The 23,272-nt window shown below is 49.7% G+C and overlaps 1 protein-coding gene across 1 annotated transcript; it reads left to right on the top strand.

Moving 5' to 3' along the window:
- Positions 1 to 13,575: 13,575 nt before the first annotated feature.
- Positions 13,576 to 14,466, top strand: LOC138352492 (uncharacterized). The gene has a single exon (XM_069304993.1). The coding sequence runs from the start codon at positions 13,576 to 13,578 to the stop codon at positions 14,464 to 14,466; it is 891 nt and encodes a 296-aa protein (XP_069161094.1).
- Positions 14,467 to 23,272: the final 8,806 nt, after the last annotated feature.

Here is a 23,272-nt window from a genome sequence, read left to right on the forward strand (position 1 = left end):
AGACAGACACAGCAACACAGACACTGTCACGCCAGACAGACACAGCAACACAGACACTGTCACGCCAGACAGACACAGCAACACAGACACTTTCTCACCAGACAGATAGACACAACAACACAGACACTGTCTCACCAGACAGACAGACACAGCAACACAGACACTGTCACACCAGACAGACATAGCAACACAGACACTGTCACACCAGACAGACACAGCAACACAGACACTGTCTCACCAGACAGACAGACACAGCAACACAGACACTGTCTCACCAGACAGACAGACACAGCAACACAGACACTGTCTCACCAGACAGACTGACACAGCAACACAGACACTGTCTCACCAGACAGACAGACACAGCAACACAGACACTGTCTCACCAGACAGACACAGCAACACAGACACTGTCACACCAGACAGACAGACACAGCAACACAGACACTGTCTCACCAGACAGACAGACACAGCAACACAGACACTGTCTCACCAGACAGACACAGCAACACAGACACTGTCACACCAGACAGACACAGCAACACAGACACTGTCTCACCAGACAGACACAGCAACACAGACACTGTCTCACCAGACAGACACAGCAACACAGACACTGTCTCACCAGACAGACAGACACAGCAACACAGACACTGTCTCACCAGACAGACACAGCAACACAGACACTGTCTCACCAGACAGACACAGCCACACAGACACTGTCTCACCAGACAGACAGACACAGCCTCACAGACACTGTCTCACCAGACAGACAGACACAGCAACACAGACACTGTCACACCAGACAGACAGACACAGCAACACAGACACTGTCTCACCAGACAGACACAGCCTCACAGACACTGTCTCACCAGACAGACAGACACAGCAACACAGACACTGTCTCACCAGACAGACAGACACAGCAACACAGACACTGTCTCACCAGACAGACAGACACTGCAACACAGACACTGTCTCACCAGACAGACACAGCAACACAGACACTGTCTCACCAGACAGACAGACACAGCAACACAGACACATACACACAATGACAGGCAGGGGAACAGTAATCGACCAGAGAGACAAGAGACGGAAGGGACGGAAGTAGCGGGACTGACAGTTTCTATTGAGATTCCTTTATAGATAAGAGAGCGTAAGATGAGAGGAACAGATAAGGACACAGAGGACAGATTGACAGACTGACAGACTGCGTCACCAACTACTTGTGTAGGGGGGAGTAAAAGACAGGTGAAGGACAGGCGGCCCTCAGGCGGGCACAGTCCGCTCCACGTTTTGAGATATTTATTTATTGATTTATTTATTTATTAATTTATTTATTTATTTATTTATTTATTTGACGGGCTATTCATGCCCGTGCTGCCTCTTGTTGTGACTCCATCTTTATTGTCTTCTTACAACCTGTCCTCCTACAACCTGTCCTCCCACAAACTGTCCTCCTATAACCTGTTCTCCTATAATCTGTCCTCCTATAATCTGTCCTCCTACAACCTGTCCTCCTACAACCTGTCCTCCTACAACCTATCCTCCTATAACCTGTCCTCTTACAACCTGTCCTCCTACAACCTATCCTCCTATAACCTGTCCTCTTACAACCTGTCCTCCTACAACCTGTCCTCCTACAACCTTTCCTCCTATAACCTGTCCTCCTACAACCTGTCCTCCTACAACCTGTCCTTCTACAACCTGTCCTTCTACAACCTGTCCTTCTACAACCTGTCCTCCTACAACCTGTCCTTCTACAACCTGTCCTCATACAACCTGTCCTCCTATAATCTGTCATCTTATAACTTGTCCTCCTTCAACCTGTCCTCTTATAACCTGTCCTCTTATAACCTGTCCTCCTACAACCTGTCCTCCTACAACCTGTCCTCCTACAACCTGTCCTCCTACAACCTGTCCTCCTACACCCTGTCCTCCTGCAACCTGTCCTCCTACAACCTGTCGTCCTACAACCTGTCGTCCTACAACCTGTCCTCCTGCAATCTGTCCTCCTACAACCTGTCCTCCTACAACCTGTCATCCTGCAACCTGTCCTCCTACAACCTGTCCTCCTACAACTTGTCCTCCTACAACCTGTCCTCCTACAACCTGTCCTCCTGCAACCTGTCCTCTTATAACCTGTCCTACAACCTGTCCTCTTAAAGCCTGTCCTCTTAAAGCCTGTCTCCTACAACCTGTCCTCCTACAACCTGTCCTCCTACAACCTGTCCTCCTACAACCCGTCCTCCTACAACCTGTCCTCCTACAACCCATCCTCTTACAACCTGTCCTCCTACAACCTGTCCTCCTACAACCTCTCCTCCTACAGCCCGTCCTCCTACAACCTGTCCTCCTACAACCTGTCCTCCTACAACCTGTCCTCCTACACCCTGTCCTCCTACACTCTGTCCTCCTACAACCCGTCCTCCTACAACCTGTCCTCCTACAACCTGTCCTCCTACAACCCGTCCTCCTACAACCTATCCTCCTACAACCCGTCCTCCTACAACCTGTCCTTCTACAACCTCTCCTCCTACAACCCGTCCTCCCACAACCTCTCCACCTACAATCTGTCCTTCTACACCCTGTCCTCCTACAACCTGTCCTCCTACAACCCGTCGTCCTACAATCCGTCCTCCTACAACCTGTCCTTCTACAACCTATCCTCCTACAACCCGTCCTCCTACAACCTGTCCTTCTACAACCTGTCCTCCTACAACCCGTCCTCCCACAACCCGTCCTCCTACAACCTGTCCTCCTACAACCTCTCCACCTACAACCCGTCCTCCTACAACCTGTCCTACAACCTCTCCACCTACAACCCGTCCTCCTACAACCTGTCCTCCTACAACCTCTCCACCTACAACCCGTCCACCTACAACCTGTCCTCCTACAACCTGTCCTCCTACAACCCGTCCTTCTACAACCTGTCCACCTACAACCTGTCCACCTACAACCTGTCCTCCTACAACCTCTCCACCTACAACCTCTCCACCTACAACCTCTCCACCTACAACCTGTCCTCCTACAACCTGTCCTCCTACAACCTGTCCTCCTACAACCTGTCCTCCTACAACCTGTCCTCCTACAACCTGTCCTCCTACAACCTATCCTCCTACAACCCGTCCTCCTACAACCTGTCCTCCTACAACCTGTCCTCCTACAACCTATCCTCCTACAACCCGTCCTCCTACAACCTGTCGTTCTACAACCTGTCCTCCTACAACCTGTCCTCCTACAACCTGTCCACCTACAACCTGTCCACCTACAACCTGTCCTCCTACAACCTCTCCACCTACAACCTCTCCACCTACAACCTCTCCACCTACAACCTGTCCTCCTACAACCTCTCCACCTACAACCTCTCCACCTACAACCTCTCCACCTACAACCTGTCCTCCTACGACCTGTCCTCCTACAACCCGTCCTCCTACAACCCGTCCTCCTACAACCTGTCCTCCTACAACCTGTCCTCCTACAAAGAACGTCACATTTCGCTCGTATGCGTCACATAAGGCCAAAAATCGTCGTACTAGAAAATGGAAGCGGCTGGCGAAAGTGACGTACTGTCCCGTTTTCTGTTTTGGGTCCTCTGGTAGGTTAGGATAAGGGCACTTTACATTGACCGTTTTCTTGACGTTGGGAAACCTTAGAAAGACGGACTGGTTCGCTAGCCCCTTGGTTGTGTCTCCAGAACCTTCTGGACTTTCTTCAGAAACCGCTCCAGGTATTAATATAATTGTCTCTTGAACCCCCCTAGATGTGCTTCCAGAAGCCCTAGATATTGTGTCTAGATATCAGGTTATCTAGATATCAAGTTATCTAGATATCATGATATCTAGATAACAGGTTATCTAGATATCAGGTTATCTAGATATCAGGTTATCTAGATATCTGGTTATCTAGATATCAGGTTATCTAGATATCAGGTTATCTAGATATCAGGTTATCTAGATATCAGGTTATCTAGATATCAGGTTATCTAGATATCAGGTTATCTAGATATCAGGTTATCTAGATATCAGGTTATCTAGATATCAGGTCTGAAGTAACTAAGTAGGTGGTTTGATCACCGGCGGCAATGAAGAATTTGAAAGGGTGCAGAAGATTACATACGCATCCTTGTTGTCTATGTGCTGGGCATGCTGTGTGTGTGTCTCTCTATGCTGGACATGCTGTGTGTCTCTCTATATGCTGGACATGCAGCGTGTCTCTCTATATGCTGGACATGCTGTGTGTGTCTCTCTATATCCTGGACATGCTGTGTGTGTCTCTCTATATGCTGGACATGCAGTGTGTGTCTCTCTATATGCTGGACATGCAGTGTGTGTCTCTCTATATGCTGGACATGCAGTGTGTGTCTCTATATGCTGGACATGCAGTGTGTGTCTCTATATGCTGGACATGCTGTGTGTGTCTCTATATGCTGGACATGCTGTGTGTGTCTCTCTATATGCTGGACATGCAGTGTGTGTCTCTATATGCTGGACATGTAGTGTGTGTCTCAATATGCTGGACATGCTGTGTGTGTCTCTCTATATGCTGGACATGCAGTGTGTGTCTCTATATGCTGGACATGCTGTGTGTGTCTCTATATGCTGGACATGCTGTGTGTGTCTCTCTCTATATGCTGGACATGATGTGTGTCTCTCTATATGCTGGACATGCAATGTGTGTCTCTATATGCTGGACATGCTGTGTGTCTCTATATGCTGGACATGCTGTGTGTGTCTCTATATGCTGGACATGCAGTGTGTGTCTCTATATGCTGGACATGCTGTGTCTCTCTATATGCTGGACATGCTGTGTGTGTCTCCATATGCTGGACATGCTGTGTCTCTCTATATGCTGGACATGCTGTGTAAGTCTCCATAACCTATCACCGTGGGCTGGTCCTACCTCGCCATCTGTAGCCTTCTCACTACATGCAATTAAATCATATGAATATCTATATCTAACTTTTCATGGGCACGAGAACTTAATTTAGTCGTGTGCACGATCGCCATTTATAAATACCCGACAGACTATCTACTAGCCAGCTTTCCTGCCTCCCTTGCTCGCCTCACTCCCAGCTTGATTGATTACCTCTCAGTCTAACTTTACACTTGTCTGCTTCAACACAACTGTACCACAGCCAAATATCTTCTGAATGATGATTTTTTGTTTTAAGTCATCAACTTTGCGTTTTCTCTTCAAGGACCTACCGCTTTGGCCGCGGTGCCACTGAGTTGGTGGCTAGGTGCCGGGTGGCAGCTGGTGGCTAGGTGCCGGGTGGCAGCTGATGGCTAGGTGCTGGGTGGCAGCTGATGGCTAGGTGCCGGGTGGCAGCTGATGACTAGGTGCTGGGTGGCAGCTGATGGCTAGGTGCCGGGTGGCAGCTGATGGCTAGGTGCTGGGTGGCAGCTGATGGCTAGGTGCTGGGTGGCAGCTGATGGCTAGGTGCTGGGTGGCAGCTGATGGCTAGGTGCTGGGTGGCAGCTGTTGGCTAGGTGCCGGGTGGTAGCTGATGGCTAGGTGCTGGGTGGCAGCTGATGGCTAGGTGCTGGGTGGCAGCTGATGACTAGGTGCTGGGTGGCAGCTGATGGCTAGGTGCCGGGTGGCAGCTGATGGCTAGGTGCTGGGTGGCAGCTGATGGCTAGGTGCTGGGTGGCAGCTGATGACTAGGTGCTGGGTGGCAGCTGATGGCTAGGTGCCGGGTGGCAGCTGATGGCTAGGTGCTGGGTGGCAGCTGATGGCTAGGTGCTGGGTGGCAGCTGATGGCTAGGTGCTGGGTGGCAGCTGATGGCTAGGTGCTGGGTGGCAGCTGTTGGCTAGGTGCCGGGTGGTAGCAGCTGGCACAATATATATCCGGCGCCAAGATCAGTGAACCTTACAGCGCCCCGCCTTGTCACAATACCTGGGGAAGAGGAGAGAGGTTGCTTCAGTTTTTTGTAGTTCTCAGAGAGAGCTGTTCATCTGGAGGGAGAGGGAGAGGGGGGAGAGGGAGAGGGAGAAGGGGGAGAGGGAGAGAGAGAGGGAGAGGGAGAGAGAGAAAGACTCTTTCTTTACCGCAGAGAGAGAGAGAGAGAGAGACTTAAGGGAAGTATAAACACAAGTAGGGTGATGTTAATAAAAAAATATTGGGAATACAGGTCCATGTACGAGCAAAACGAGTGAGCACTTAGTCAGTAGTGTCCGCGGAGGGCGCCACACGTGGAGGTGCAGACACACACACACACACACACACACACACACACACACACACACACACACACACACACACACACACACACACACACACACACACACACACAAGCACAATACACAATGAATTTCTAGTACCGACGCCTCTCAGGTCCTCATCACAATGTCTCCTTCCTCATATTCCTATTCTATTTCCTCCTCACTCCCCCCTTGCTGCTACATATTCTGTCCAATTTTTTCCACCTCAACCCTTTCCCAATTTTATTAGCTGCATTGTTACCCATTTATCTCCACCTCATTACTTCCCAATTTGTACTGCCCAATTGCATCACAATATTCTCTCCTGATTCCCACAGTTATCTCCCCCTCTCCCCTCATAGTCCTTCTCCTCCTCCTTGCTTCTCATTCTATGTTACCTCCCCTGTGCTTTATTCCGTCCTCTCTCAACCCTCGCTGTTAATTATTATCTCTTCCCAGTTCCCTAATTTACCTGTTTGCTCCCATTATCACCTCTCTCTCTCTCTCTCTCTCTCCCTCCAGCTACTTCGCTGATTACTATGAGATTAGCTCCAGCTAATTTAGTTAATTATAAAAGATCGCCTCCTAACAGCAGCTCAGCCTTGAGGTCTTTTGGTCAATTTAGTTTACTGGTTTACCTTGTGGTCTTATGGTCTATTTAGTTTACTGGTTTACCTTTTGGTCTTATGGTCAATTTACTTTACTGGTTTACCTTGTGGTCTTATGGTCTATTTACTTTACTGGTTTACCTTGTGGTCTTATGGTCTATTTAGTTTACTGGTTTACCTTTTGGTCTTATGGTCTATTTAGTTTACTGGTTTACCTTTTGGTCTTATGGTCTATTTACTGTACTGGTTTACCTTTTGGTCTTATGGTCTATTTACTTTACTGGTTTACCTTTCGGTCTTATGGTCTATTTAGTTTACTGGTTTACCTTGTGGTCTTATGGTCTATTTACTTTACTGGTTTATGAATTATTATATGTCCTGTGTGGGTCTGCACTCACCTGCTTGTATGCACCTATTTGTGTGACTGGATCGAGTGTTAGCTCTTGGACCCCGCCATTCACATTGTCAGACGTTTAATGCAATAATGTACGACTGAAAATAATTTTTCATTTCTTATTAAAATTGAGAATGGATTTGGCTTATTTCGTTGTGCAAGTAGTTTAGCGTATTTCCAGGCTTCGATATCCATTCCTGGTGTCTTGTTCCCATCCCTGGCGTCTGGTTCCCATCCCTGGCGTCTTGTTCCTATCCCTGGCGTCTTGTTCCCATCCCTGGCGTCTGGCTCCCATCCCTGGCGTCTGGTTCCCATCCCTGGCGTCTTGTTCCCATCCCTGGCGTCTTGTTCCCATCCCTGGCGTCTGGCTCCCATCCCTGGCGTCTTGTTCCCATCCCTGGCGTCTTGTTCCCATCCCTGGCGTCTTGTTCCCATCCCTGGCGTCTTGTTCCCGTCCCTGGCGTCTTGTTCCCGTCCCTGGCGTCTAGCCCCCATCCCTGGCGTCTGGCTCCCATCCCTGGCGTCTAGCCCCCATCCCTGGTGTCTTGTTCCCGTCCCTGGCGTCTAGCCCCCATCCCTGGCGTCTTGTTCCCGTCCCTGGCGTCTTGTTCCCCATCCCTGGCGTCTGCCCCCCATCCCTGGCGTCTGGCTCCCATCCCTGGCGTCTTGTTCCCGTCCCTGGCGTCTTGTTCCCGTCCCTGGCGTCTGGCCCCCATCCCTGGCGTCTGGCTCCCATCCCTGGCGTTTTGTTCCCGTCCCTGGCGTCTAGCCCCCATCCCTGGCGTCTTGTTCCCGTCCCTGGCGTCTTGTTCCCGTCCCTGGCGTCTGGTTCCCATCCCTGGCGTCTGGCTCCCGACCCTGGCGTCTAGCCCCCATCCCTGGCGTCTAGCTCCCATCCCTGGCGTCCAGCTCCCGTCCCTGGCGTCTAGCCACCATCCCTGGCGTCCAGCTCCCATCCCTGGCGTCCAGTTCCCATCCCTGGCGTCCAGTTCCCGTCCCTGGCGTCTTGTTCCCGTCCCTGGCGTCTGGCCCCCATCCCTGGCGTCTGGCTCCCATCCCTGGCGTTTTGTTCCCGTCCCTGGCGTCTAGCCCCCATCCCTGGCGTCTTGTTCCCGTCCCTGGCGTCTTGTTCCCGTCCCTGGCGTCTGGTTCCCATCCCTGGCGTCTGGCTCCCGACCCTGGCGTCTAGCCCCCATCCCTGGCGTCTAGCTCCCATCCCTGGCGTCCAGCTCCCATCCCTGGCGTCTAGCCACCATCCCTGGCGTCCAGCTCCCATCCCTGGCGTCCAGTTCCCATCCCTGGCGTCCAGTTCCCATCCCTGGCGTCTAGCGCCCAATCCCTGGCGTCCAGCTCCCATCCCTGGCGTCTAGCCCCCATCCCTGGTGTCCAGCTCCCATCCCTGGCGTCTAGCCCCCATCCCTGGCATCCAGCTCCCATGCCTGGCGTCTAGCCCCCATCCCTGGCATCCAGCTCCCATTCCTGGCGTCTAGCCCCCATCCCTGGCATCCAGCTCCCATCCCTGGCGTCTAGCCCCCATCCCTGGCATCCAGCTCCCATCCCTGGCGTCTAGCCCCCATCCCTGGCATCCAGCTTCCATCCCTGGCGTCTAGCCCCCATCCCTGGCATCCAGCTTCCATCCCTGGCGTCTAGCCCCCATCCCTGGCATCCAGCTTCCATCCCTGGCGTCTAGCCCCCATCCCTGGCATCCAGCTTCCATCCCTGGCGTCTAGCCCCCATCCCTGGCATCCAGCTTCCATCCCTGGGGTCTAGCCCCCATCCCTGGCATCCAGCTTCCATCCCTGGCGTCTAGCCCCCATCCCTGGCATCCAGCTCCCATCCCTGGCGTCTAGCCCCCATCCCTGGCATTCAGCTTCCATCCCTGGCGTCTAGATGTGTTGGTGTTTATGGTGAACATTCTCTTTTGTTGTTGTTGTTGTTGATTTAGGGGCGACGACGATCGTGGGATCGGATGCGCCCCGGCGTACCCGTTAAGGGTGAATCGCGAAGCCAGGAAAGGTGAAACGCCAAGTCAAAATGCGAAACGAGTGACGTCAAGCACTAGAAACTAACATGCCATACGGCAAAGAAACGCACAAAGGAAAAGGCACGAGCACAGAATATAACATTTCATATAGCAAATACACAGGAAATCAGTGGACATACTTGCCTGGGAACCTGGCCCGCGGAACCGTACATTGAACGCTTCCCAGAGCGCCCACTGCCAAGGGTCCCGACCATCCACGGGGGACGCAATAACATCAGGAACCGGGGCAACAAACACCGGCAAACAGGGGTCCCACATGGTATTACTCATGAGGCGAGAAGTTGCCACTCGCCCCCACATAAAGGGAACCTGCCCATCATGAAAGTTCTCCAGTCCGTCAGACAGCAGTAACTTCGCAATCTCTGTCCTGTGACCCGGCGGCATCACAGACGCCGGCAACATGTCCTCCAGGTCCCCAACACGCACCCTCAGAGGAGCGATCGGGCCACAGGGCACCACCACAGGGTCACCCACGACCCTGGGCACACCACCAGACGACAGCAGGGAACCCAGACGGCGCGCATCCTACTGCAAAGTCACCACCAGGCCACGCCCAGCACCAGAGTCCACACCATCCCTGGCAGCGGAAGCCACCACCCCCCACCGCGGAGAGTCCCCTGGCGGAGAAAGAACCGAAGGCACATCAGAGACACAGGCACCACCACCAGCAGGCACATGGACCTCTGCCACCACTAACTGCGGAGACATCGACATATCTGCATCCACACCGTCAACACCCGAAGACCCACAGCCACTGAAGTCACCAACATCGGCCCAGGCAGAGGCAGAAGACGAACGCCGGGAACGTTTGGGCACCGGCCGGATATCTTCAGAGCCGGAAGCGGACCCAGAAACACGAGTACCACGAGCCGGATGAACCGACGCCCAAAACAGAACGGCAGCAGCCTCTACCACAGGGGGAACCGGGCCACACACAGGAGGCTCCGCAGCCACCCCAGCACCCAGCACATCCAGGACCTGAGTCACGGACACAGGGCCAGGCGCAGCATCCAAAGACGAGGGAGAAGACAGCGACGCCACACAGCGAGCACCAGAAAGGCCCACGGGAGCAGCTGGGACAGCGACAGGATCAGGCAGACCAACCGACGGTACCGCAATACCCGGAGGAGGGTCGGCAACAACCGGAGGAACGTCAGGCGTCGCCGGGGGAGCTGCAGCAGCGAACGGGACGCGCACCTCCTCATCATCACCGGAGACAGCCTCCAGTGGGAGGGCAGGAAATCATCTTCTCGGAACAAGTTAACAGGAGCAGCTGGAGCCTCAGAGCACCCGGCAGCCTGATGCCCCAACAGACCACACTGGAAACAGGTACGAGGCTGCCAGGCATAATACACCCAGACGTAGTATCCAATAAGCCGGACAGAAGAAGGTATATCCGACCGCAGGCCCATTCCCACCGTGCAAATGTTCGTTCGCCTCCCAGCATACCGCCCCCGAGGAGAGCGTGTTCACCCGCACGCTGACAACGGCACCAAACCTCCCGAAGTAACGCCGGAGGAGGTCTTCAGGGAACTCCTGGGGCACACCATGGACACTGACATAAGTCAGGGAACTACTGTGGTCCGAAATCGCCACAGAGCCGGCATCATCCGGCAACGGCAACGTACGTCCCTCGTACCGACGGAGGAAGTCCCGGTACTCCTCCTCCCTCACAAACTTGATAACAACCCGGTGGGCTGTAACAAGCTCTACACCGTAGACAGCCTCCACTGGGATACGAAGCATATCACACATCACCATCTCGATGGTTGTATATCCAGCCTTACAAGTGAACTCCAGGCCCACGGAGTTCACACGCACAACAGGGGGAAGATGGCCTCCCATATCAGAACCTCCAGGTCAACACGCAGCCAGGCAGCAACAAACTGGGAGGGCAGAGACGCCCACACCACCTGGTGACCAAAATGGCAAACAACCCCAACAGCCACGGAGGGTCAGCAAGACGTCCTCACTCCATTGCTGCCAGCAGTTGACTTTCTCTTTTGTTCACTCTTTGAGTTCATCTAAGGTGTTCACATATCCCATGTCTCCTTTCTCTCTTGTCTTGCTTAACGTAGTTTAATCCCGTGTTTCAGCCAATCTCTGTACCCATTGTACGTCATTTATGGACGAGCACTTTTGCATTCTGTACCTTTTTAAGCTTCTTAATGTACATTTTAAAATTTGGGCTTCATGATGTGGCTGCATTCTCTAGGCCTGGTCTCATGTAGATGGTGAAGTGTGTTGTCTATGCCTTTTCATTGATGATTCTGAACGCCGTTCTGATGTTCTTAAAGTTTATATTTATCATATTTGTTTGTGCCTCTCAGAGATGACGTCTGCGCCTCAGGTTTTCTCTGTACAGTTGACTCCAGTAGTTCCATGACCCTTGAGAGTCAAGGTTCGTTTCTCGTTGGATTTGTGTTGATAATGCAAGTCCACTACGAGCTCACCATAGCTCGTGCTGCTTGGAACTACTTATTTTTATTTATTTATTTATTTAGTTACAAGAAGATACATTGGGTTTATGAGAGTACAAAGCACTGATGTCTTTACATTCTTGCAAAGCCACTAGCACGCATACCGTTTCGGGCAGGTCCTTAATCTGACAGATAATTTTAAATAGGTAATTTCTAGCAAAATTTAAAAACCTTCAGCTACTCGGAACAATAACAACATATTGGTAAATAGGAGTTTTTACCCCACGCTGCTCATGAGTGTGTGGGGCTTAATGACAGCCACACAGTCACAAACTCAAAATGGCCGCCATTGTCCATGTTGGAAATTATCTTTTTATTAGTTCAGCCTAAAATGTTGCATAGTACGCGTTTTCTTTAGGTCCTTTTGGGGCCTAGGAATTCATTTGTGATGTTGATTTTACGATTTCATTTCATTTTGACCTTTAGGTCCAAGATGGCTGCCAATTTTTTGAGTTCGGAACAGGCAATTTTTTGAAGTCGTAGTAAAGCCTTCATATTAGACTCAAATGAAAGCTCTGGTCCCGTAGAGTTGAAATATGGACAGTAATATTACAAAAAAGTTAATCACATATGAGAAAAAGTTCGACCTTGTGGTTGAGGATCGCCAACATGAGGTGTCCAGAGTCACAGAGACGGCAGCCCAACCCGTCCTCTTAAAAATAACGTCACTTTTCGCCCGTATGCGTGCTACGGTCAAATATGGACGTAATTTGAAATGAAATCGACTCACAAAAGTGACGTTCTGTTCCGTTTTCTATTTGAGTCGTCCGGCGTACGCGCAGAGGTTATGAGAGGACACTTTAAATTAACGTTTTTAATAACGTTCTGAAACTTTATGAGAATTTCCTGCCCACCTAACCTATCAGAGAACCCTTAACTTACTGTTGTTGAAAAAAAAATCCCAAATTTATTTTCATTTTTTTTCATTTTCAAATTACGTCCAAATTCGGCCATACTGGCAAACGGCCAAAAGCGACGTTTATTTTTAAGAGGACAGGTTGGGCAAAGCAGTCTCCTGGTCCATGGATAAGGAAATACTTGTTACAGCTCAATGCGATGTAATTCCTTCTTAATGCTGCCTTGTACCTTGACCGTGTGAGGGGTGTTAAGTGCATGAATTTCAGGTCAAGAAGAAGTTTTTAATTGTTTAGTTTTATTTCCAGGTCTTGATGTCCTCCATGAAGTTAAGAGAACAGCCGCGGATTTGTTGCTTCAACGCGTCGTGAATGCTGCATCAAATACGTGTGAATTAGACAAAAACATCGCACGACTGCGTACTACAATGTGGCAATCCGTGCAAGTCGACAGATACTATCACCCAAATTAAATAAGTCAGTTTGCAAATAAAAATCCGAAAAACTGACCAGGATGAGAAACATTTGTTAACGTTTACAGCAGCATTACCAGGAAGGCTGGTCTCGTGAGCCTTCCCGAGTCAAACATGTGTGACGACCAACGTCACACATGTTCTATCTCAGTGTCACTCAAGTTTCCAAAAGGCCAAAACAGCTGAACAAAATCAATCACGTGACACCGCTCAGTGTTCCAGTCAAACATCAAGTTTTCAAATACTCGTCAACAAAGATCTGTGTGAGGAAGCAACACTGAAACTTAAACGCCTTCGTTCACCTGTGCGTGGACCTCTCAAAGACAAAACAAAAGGTGGTAAGGTGCATAAAGGAAAGCAGCAGAACAGGACACGGAATAAGCTGTCCAGACAGAGTACACGTTCTGGATCTCCTTCCTTCAAGCGTCACCAGGTTCTCAGAGAAGATATTAAGCTGAGGAGTCGTCTAACACACCTTGTTGAGTCAAGAGCATCGCTCACAGACCCTTTTAGAAATGACATTATATGCCACCATAACTCTTGGCCAAAGTTGCTCATCTACCACCATGATTGTTGGACAAAGTTGCTCATCTACCACCATGATTGTTGGACAAAGTAGACCATCTACCACCATGATTGTTGGACAAAGTTGCTCATCTACCACCATGATTGTTGGACAAAGTAGACCATCTACCACCATGATTGTTGGCCAAAGTTGCTCATCTACCACCATGATTGTTGGACAAAGTGGACCATCTACCACCATGATTGTTGGCCAAAGTTGCTCATCTACCACCATGATTGTTGGCCAAAGTTGCTCATCTACCACCATGATTGTTGGACAAAGTAGACCATCTACCACCATGATTGTTGGCCAAAGTTGCTCATCTACCACCATGATTGTTGGACAAAGTTGCTCATCTACCACCATGATTGTTGGCCAAAGTTGCTCATCTACCACCATGACTTTTAGCCAAAGTAGACCATCTACCACCATAACTGTTGACCAAAGTATACCATCTACCATTATACCTGTTGACCAAAGTAGACCATCTACCACCATAACTGTTAACCAAAGTACACCGTCTACCACCATAACTTTTGACCAAAGTAGACCATCTACCACCATAACTGTTAACCAAAGTACACCGTCTACCACCATAACTGTTGACCAAAGTAGACCATCTACCACCATAACTGTTGACCAAAGTAGACCATCTACTACCATAACTGTTGACCAAAGTAGACCATCTACCACCATAATTGTTGGCCAAAGTAGACCATCTACCACCATGATTGCTGACCAAAGTAGACCCTCTACCACCATAATTGTTGACCAAAGTAGACCATCTACCACCATAACTGTTGACCAAAGTACACCAACCTCCAAATTTCCTGAAAGATGATAACTTGCAGGTTCAGAATGTGATCGTCTTAAAAGTCGAGGCATCTGTTCTTTAGGCAAGGGGAGTCAGTCATATACACTGCCCGAGAGGTCTGTACACTCCAATCCCTATTAGCAGACTACACGCGCATCAGTAGCGTGGCTCTGAAGTTGGAGATGTGAAATCATCGTATCTCAAGAACATTCTCATTAAAGAGTTCTACGACCCAATTGGCTTCAAGGTGAAATGCCATGAACAAGAGCAATTGTGTTCGTGATGTTGGAGGAGAAGGAAACTTGTCTGAGGCCGCTATATCTTCCCAGGGCATTACTGATGAGCAACATCTGGCAGGTTAGTGAGGCTGAGCCACTACCAGAATATTCAGATTGTAAACTCTGTGGCAAACCTTCAATGCATTCACTAGAGCACTATATTGTTGAATGTGAAACCGTAACAGATTTTAGACCTCCTAGCCTATTGTACCACCAACTGTGTAACTATTTAAATTGACTCAGGTGTTCTGGACGACATCCTAACAATTTATGCAAAGTTTGTTTGTCCATTTTAAAGAATGAAGAACAATTTTTATGTATATTACTTCTAAGCTGCATCACTTATGAACCCATCCCTGCCCTTGTGTGGCAGTGATAAAAAGATGTTTTCACATATTCATACATTGAAACATTGATTGTAACCATGATATATATGTGCTTCAGCCCACAGTTTAGACTTATTGTCTTGTGTATGACCCTCTGCCCAGTGTGACAGTGAATACCAGAATTATCCTCACTTTGATAAGACTTAATTGAAATACACAGATTAGGCAAAATTGTCATTGATTTTGTCAATAAAGACGTTAATAATAATAATAAAGCTAATCCGGAACATGGCCCTACGAATGTCAAGGATAATCAAGGACACATCTACAGTCCCCAGGCCGGCCACCGCACTTCGATTAATTCGAAGAAGGTGAAGAGGTTTGAGAGTTGCTGTTGACTAAAAGAACCCCCTGAGAACATCTGCCGATCTCAACCATACCACACCGAGCCTGTTGCCAACCTGGGAGTCGACGTCCTGGTATAACCAGGCGTGTTCATCTGGTGAACACTCTGCACAAGAGTGGTGTTTGCATCAGCTACACTGCTCCTGTAGGGCCATTGGGCTCTGATGGATCCAGTGGCATCAGCAACAAGTCAACACGAGATCACCGACGGCAAATTAGTTATTGTGATCGTTGACCACAAAGACTTTAAGATCGCTTCTGTGACATAAATTTCGTTCCATGGGCTGCTGCTGAATTGCATGTTCATGCAGCCTGAAAGCAACGAAAATAAACTAGATTTAGAGCCTGCTGCAACACTCATAAACAAACAAAAAAGAACAAATGTCTGCACAGATGAAGCAGACATGTGGACTGGTAACACAGGTTCATCAGTGCAGATGCCGCCAGAGAGAAACTGTGAGCCACCACCAGATCTTCCCAAGGTAGATCCACCAGTACACGGTGCAGGTTCTAGCGTGCCCATGATGCACTCTCGCGGCCACACGCACAGGGTCCAAGACCACCTCTTCAACAGCAGCATGTGCCAGCATGCAGTGGTGCCCACTCTTGCTGCCATCTACCGCCCAACAGCAGCATTAAGCTTCTCTAACGCACGCCCTATCCTGGACCTCCAGGCCAGTCAGTCATGCATGACATCATGGGAACACTAGTAGTGGCCCTGAGCAAGACAATTATACCATTCACCTTTCCGTTGGTCACATTGCCATTTGCAAGACGACTGTGCAGCTCAGGGTGGAGAATCCTGGACGTTTCGAAGACATCATTCCCTTTTTCAGCGTATTCCACCGGCAGATGTCATTCATCTATGTTACATAGAGAAGATTGAAGGTGTCAGGCATGGGAGACACTGTGGTCGCAGCAGGGGTAGTGGTTGAGGGGTCTGTTGACTAATCACTGTGAGGGAAGCACTACAGACGAGGTACACGCTGGCTGCGGCATGCTCTGGAGAAAGTTTCTTATCCTCAGACGACTGAGAGAGATTCGTCGACATGTGGAACTATCAGATGACATCAGCTATAACCTCAACATTCTGCACAATGCACTCAATGAGACACAGGAGATTGTAAAGAAAGTCCGCTGTGATCTGAAGGATGATGCCAGAGTGAAGGAGCTGGTCAACAGTGTCTATGAGAAACCTGGCACAGACATGGCAGACTACCGGATATCATTCCTGGAGATGTCAGATCTTCTTGCACAAAATATTGACGCCTGTCATGCCAGAAATATTTCAAAGTACCTATCAACATATGACATAGTGCCAGGAAGGATGGCATATGAAAATCATGACAATGGACTGTGGTTGTCAGATTATTGGGTGATGCTCTTTTCACTCTCACAGCAACAAATAGCCTTCTTCAATGTGTCTGATGATGTGTAGTGGATATATTGTGTAGTGATTGATCTATTCGTTAAATAAGATTAATTCTGTTGCATTTTTACAGCATAATTCAACACTACATGAGCAGAGCTTTATATATTGAACTGATATAAAGGCTTTACTATGATTTCGAAAAATTGCCTGTTACGAACTAAACATCGGCCATCTTGGACTTTAAGGACGACATTAACCGGAATCATCAAATCAACATCTGAAAAGAATTCCAAGGCCAAATAAAAAAACTTGAACTATGAAACATTTTAGGCCAAACCAATAGATAATTTCCAAAATGACCATTTCGAATTTGTGGCTATCAAGGAGAAAGCCCACACTTTTGGGGGCATGGGACAAAAACTCATATTTAGCCTCCATCAACACAAATCCACTGAGGAAACGAACCATCGCTGTCAACGGTCACGGGACTATTGAAAATTACCAAACTATTCGTTATTTTTGAAGGATTGTTTCCCCTTCATTGTGAATCGTCCACTGCTCTCTTCGCTGTCCTAATTTACCTCACTGGTAACCTCTCCACTCTGATGTCTGCTCTCACTGTAACCCTTTACTTCCTTCCTGAGAGATACTCTCTGGCCCACCTTAGCACTCTTCCAGATATGCCAGCCTACTTTCGTAGCTTTCTAGCTTTCGTAGGAGTCCTTCACCCGGGACAGTATCAAATAACTTCTAACAGTCACGGAATATACAGTTTGCCCATCGCTCTCTCGTTTGATTTCCATCATCTTGTTGTAGAACTCCAGCAAGTTTGTCAAGCAGAATTTTCCTTTGTTAAAACCATGCTGGTGCCTTGAGACAAAGTTGATCTGTTTTAAATGTTCTACTGGCATGCTTCAGATCAATCTCTCTAGCAACTTGCAGGGTATACTTGTTAGTGATATGGGTCTGTAGTTTAACGGTTTCTGTCTTCCCACTTTTTTGTTGATTAGTACCACATTAGCCATTTTCCAGCAGTCAGGAAGTTCTCCTGTTTCTAAAGAGGAAATAAATATTATGGCAAGTGGGCTGCACAATGCTTCAGTTGCCTCTTTTAGTATCTACTGGGAAATTTTGTCTGGTCCCTCGGCTTTTGTCACATCCAGTTCTTGTCGTTTCCCATTTTCTTCTTCAGATGTCACTGTTATTTCAGTGAGGCTTTACTGTGGAAATTTACCATTCAGTTTACAATATTGCTGAAAAGAAGCAGAGAGAGTGGCACCAAGCCTCACTCGAGAGGAACGACGAGAGAAGAAGCTTTGGAGAAAGAGAGCGAGAATACCACAAAGGCCAAAAATATGAAGTTGGGACAGAATATGATACCGCCAACTGGTATCGTAAGCCTTTTCCTGGTCAAAAAGGACGGCAACAATGGAGGTCTTCGCAGCAAAGGCAGTACGAATATAGACCTCCAAGTTCACCAGGACATCTGTTGTGCTGCGGCACTTGCAAAAACCAAATTGAGAAGGGGAGAGGAGGTGATGGTTTTCCAGGAACCACATCAGACGAACATTAACCATACGTTCAAAGAGTTTGTAGACACAACTCGTGAGGGCAATAGGGCAGAAGTCCTTAGGGGATGTCCCAAGAGACCCTGGTTTCCGAACAGGGAAGACAACGGCATCGAGCCAATCCTCAGGGGACTTGACGACGATTTCTAGACCCGATTATACAGGCTCAGTAAATACTGAGCCGTGCACGGAGGGAGATGGCGAAGCATCTCATAATGAATGCCATCGACACCCGCCGCCGGAGAACTGCAGAGGGCCAGGGCAGACTGAAGTTCAGAGAGAGAGAAGGGATCATTATAGGGAAGTCTGAGATGAGTGCAGAAATCTAGAGGATGAGATTCAAAAACAGGTTTACGAAGAAGGAAAGATTAAGGAAGATGAGGACCAGAGCTAACAGAAGAAAAGTGGGAATCCAGTTCGGTTGCGACATGCAACGGGTCCGCCACAAGAGTACCACGAGGGTGAAGGACCGGCGAGACATCGGGAACGAACTTACCCGCTATCTTGCGGATACGCTTTCAGATCTGTGGCAGAGGAGTTTCGGACGTAATAGTGGAAACATAAGACTTCCAACACTCACGCTTAGCTGCACGGATGACCCTATGGGCCATTGCACTCACCTTCCGAAAGAAAAGAAAAGAATCAGCCGTCTGCCGGCGATGGTGTCTTTTAAAGGCTGCACGACAGTAGACAGCCCGAGCACAGTCCACATTCCACCAGGGAACGCACTTCCGTGGTCCCGAGAGAAAGAGCGGGGAATAGAGTGGAGGGCAGCGTCGAAGATAGTGTCATGAAAAAGGAGGAGGGCAGGAGGGAGAGGCAGAAGGGAAAGGTCAGAGAGAGCTTCACGGAGGGTAAATAGGTTCCAGTCTGCCTTAGCAAACTGCCACCTAGGGAAGAAGAGGAGAGGATGAAAAGAGAAAAAGATAACAAGGATGGGGAAATGGTGACTGCCATGAAGGTCATCAAGAACCCTCCACGTGAAATCCAAGTAGAGAGACGACGAGCAGAGAGAATGATCAAGACAGGAAAGGATGCGAGTCCAAGAGTCCAAATGAGTGGGCTCACCAGAATTCAGAAGAGACAGGGAAGAAGAGAGGATGAACGGTTCGAGATGGCGACCCCGGGTGTTTATCAGAACATCACCCCAGAGGGTATGTCGACAATTGAACAAACCGTGTACCATTTACATACAAAGACAATTGTAGCAGAACGTTGCAGAGGTGACGGAAAAATTAGAGGGACGAAGGGAACATCAGAACGAATCAAGAGAGCAGAAGAAGAACGGGCCCCACCCACCCCCTCCAGGGGGGGGGGGATGAAAGAGAAAGGAATAGCCACAAAAGCGACCAGGACGAGCACCAAGCATCGACTCCTGGAGACAGACACAAAGGGGCGAAAACTGTGAAATCAGAAGTTGGAGTTCATGGAAATTGGTGTAAAATCCGCGAATATTTCATTGAAGAATAAACATCGACAAGAAGAGAAAGGACAGCAACAGAGGACAATGAAGAAACAAAGGTGAAAAAGGAACACAGCACGTTAAAGAAGTGCAGGATCGAGATCAGGGTCAGCGAAGTCAGGGTTAGGGGGGTATCTTGAGGTTATCTTGAGATAATTTCGGGGCTTTTAGTGTCCCCGCGGCCCGGTCCTCGACCAGGCCTCCACCCCCAGGAAGCAGCCCGTGACAGCTGACTAACACCCAGGTACCTAATTTACTGCTAGGTAACAGGGGCATAGGGTGAAAGAAACTCTGCCCATTGTTTCTCGCCGGCGCCTGGGATCGAACCCAGGACCACAGGATCACAAGTCCAGCGTGCTGTCCGCTCGGCCGACCGGCTCCCCGGTATGGATAAACTGAGTAAGGATGGAGGGAAGGGAGTGGGAGGACCGACCAGAGGCGGACGAGAAGGGTCCGGAGGAGGAGGAGGAGGGGGGCAACAGAGGGTCAAGGATAGCAGCAGGAGGAGGAGGAGAAGGGGCAGAAACCAGGGCGTGCACCTCAGCAAGAGCAGCAACCGAGAGGGAAGCCGGGACCAGAGAAACCTCCCTAGCAGAAACAGGGGGTGTAACCACCACAACGGGAGGGAATAGAACGAGAGTGTCAGAGGTAGGGGGCGAGGAAGAAAGCAAAGCCTTCTTACCCACCGGGAAGGAGGAAGGAGATGAGTGAGGCTTTCACTTCTGACTCAGAGAGACAGGCGTCCCAGCAACAACGTACTGGGCAACAGATTCAAGCGTCTCAACAAGAGGAGAAGAAGAACGAGAGCAAACAACACGATGGCTGCTGGGAGAGTGATGGACATCAACCCGCACAGACAGGCGGCGTGGAGAGCTAGGAGACGGAGGAGAAGGATGGGAAGGAGGATCGGAGGGAGATGAGAGAGAAGACACAGGAGACAAGACAGACTGGGTAGAAAGAAGGGGAACCCCAGACAGAAAACCATGAGGGGGACCCTTCGAGACAGAACTTAAAGGAACAGAGGAGGAGGCGGAGGGCGTGTCAAGGTCTAAGGCCTGGAAACGGTTGTGAGACTGAGGAAGGTGGGAAGGACGTGGAAAGGATGAGCACAACACGCGAGCATAAGAGACACCAGCGAAAGGGGGGAGACAGCGAACTTGGCGCCTCACCTCAGAAAAAGACAAACGTTCCCGGTGCTTCAAGGTGAGGACGGCTGCCTCAAGTTTGTAATGTACACATGCGCGGAAGAAGGCAGGGTGAGCCTCATCACAATTGAGGCAGTGAGCTCGGGGAGAAGTGCACTCCAACTTAGAGTGACCTGTATCCCCACACAAGGGACAGAGAAAGACAGTACTGGAGCATTGGAGGGCACCATGCCCAAATCTTCAGCACTTATTACAGAGCCGAAGAGAGGGAATGTACTCCTGGACAGAACACCTGACACCAGCAAGAATGACAAAGGGCAGTAGGGTCCTACCATCAAAAGTAATCTTCACAAGCCAAAGAGGCTGACGGCGACGACCACGAGGGGGGGGACAATTAAATGTGTCTACCTGGGGGACAGAATGACCCTGGGCTTCGAGGATATGCCGAATATCTTCGAGGCAGTCCTGTAGATTCCTAACACCAGTTGCATCATAGGGTGGGAGGAGAACAGTGCCAACAATGGCATTCAACCGAGCATTCTTGGAGACCCCCAAACGGGGTCTCGCCAAGGCAGGATAAGGCGGCCAAGCAGGAGGCTGCATCCTGAGAAGGAGCACGTGTACCGAGACGGGTGGGGTTGAAAGTAACAGAGGCATCTACTGACTCAACAATATGCCTATGGAAGGAGAAATCGTCAGGAGGTGTAGAATCCAGAGGGAGGAGATCAAAGTATTTGGCCCACGAAGCGGGACCAAACAAGGCTTGGTACACATTAGGACAGGAAGGCATCGAGCCAGTGCGGCCATGGTGTGGACGACATTGAGAACACCCAGAGAGAGAGGGGTTAAAAGGCGCAGTGGTCACAATGACAGACTGAGCCGTGCCAGGGTACGAGGTGGTCATCACTGGGGGCTTGTGGCTCGACTCAACCACAGAGGAGGGAGGGGAGCCGAGGGGAGTAGTCTGGAGGGTGAAAGGAGGAGCAAGGTCGGGGCCCAATGCAGCGGAGGCTACAGACCCACCACTGCACTAACTGTGTCTTCCAACACAGTCCAACTCGGGGGCTTGATCGCCCACCCCACGAGCCCGAGTCGGAACAGAATGTGAAATAAAAACGAGAAGAAAAAGTTTCATTCACGAATGTGCCCCAACACTCACCACGTAGGATAGGACACCCAACAAGAGACATGTTGCCGGTCTTGCCGGGGCCCCCTAGGGGTGCGTCGTGAGTATACGCCCCACAAACGCCACCTTAAGAACCGTCAGTCTGTCGAGATCGGGTTCAGTGACGAAAGGAGGATTGACAATAAAAGTGTCCCCCTCTGTCGCGACGTCGGGTACCACAGTTCTATGAGAGCAATGTGTTCTATGTGTTTGAGTATGCCTCCTCAAACACCCGGGTGTCAACACAAAAGGAGGCCAAAAGAATAATCAAAACAGGCAAAAGGTCGGCAGGAAAAGACAGTTAGAAAGGAGAAGAGGGGGCGGGGAGAAAAACGAAACATAAAGAAAAGGAAAAGTCGCCCGGCAGAATTCGTGATGACAGCAGCACGAGCATAAGGCTACACAAAGACAAAGGACTGTCCCATGGAGCATCACACTCTGGCAGTTGCCCACCAAGCCCCCCCCTCGTGCCATGGAGCATCACACTCTGGCAGTTGCCCACCAAGCCCCCCCCTCGTGCCATGGAGCATCACACTCTGGCAGTTGCCCACCAAGCCCCCCCCCTCGTGCCATGGAGCATCACACTCTGGCAGTTGCCCACCAAGCCCCCCACATGGCAGCAACAGGCCGGACAGGGAGAAGGTTGCGGGGGTTAAGCTCTGACTCTTTGGTCCCGCCTCTCAACTGTCAATCAACTGATGTACAGGTTCCTGAGCCTATTGATCTCTATCATATCTACACTTGAAACTGTGTATGGAGTTTGCCTCCTCCACATCACTTCCTAATGCATTCCATTTGTCAACTTCTCTAACACTAAAAAAATCTTTATCTACCCTATTAATTCCTTTGATTATCTTGTATATGGTGATCATGTCCCCTCTAACTGTTCTATCTTCCAGCGACGTGATGTTTAATTCCCGTAGTCTCTTCTCGTAGCTCATACCCCTCAGTTCAGGTATTAGTCTGGTGACAAACCTTTGAACCTTTTCCAGTTTAATCTTATGCTTGACTAGATATGGACTCCATGCTGGAGCTGCATACTCTAGGATTGGCCTGACATATGTGATATACAAAGTTCTGGACGATTCCTTACACAAGTTTCTAAAGGCCGT

This window comes from Procambarus clarkii, chromosome 53, assembly GCF_040958095.1.
Source record: "Procambarus clarkii isolate CNS0578487 chromosome 53, FALCON_Pclarkii_2.0, whole genome shotgun sequence".
NCBI classification, from domain to species: domain Eukaryota; kingdom Metazoa; phylum Arthropoda; class Malacostraca; order Decapoda; family Cambaridae; genus Procambarus; species Procambarus clarkii.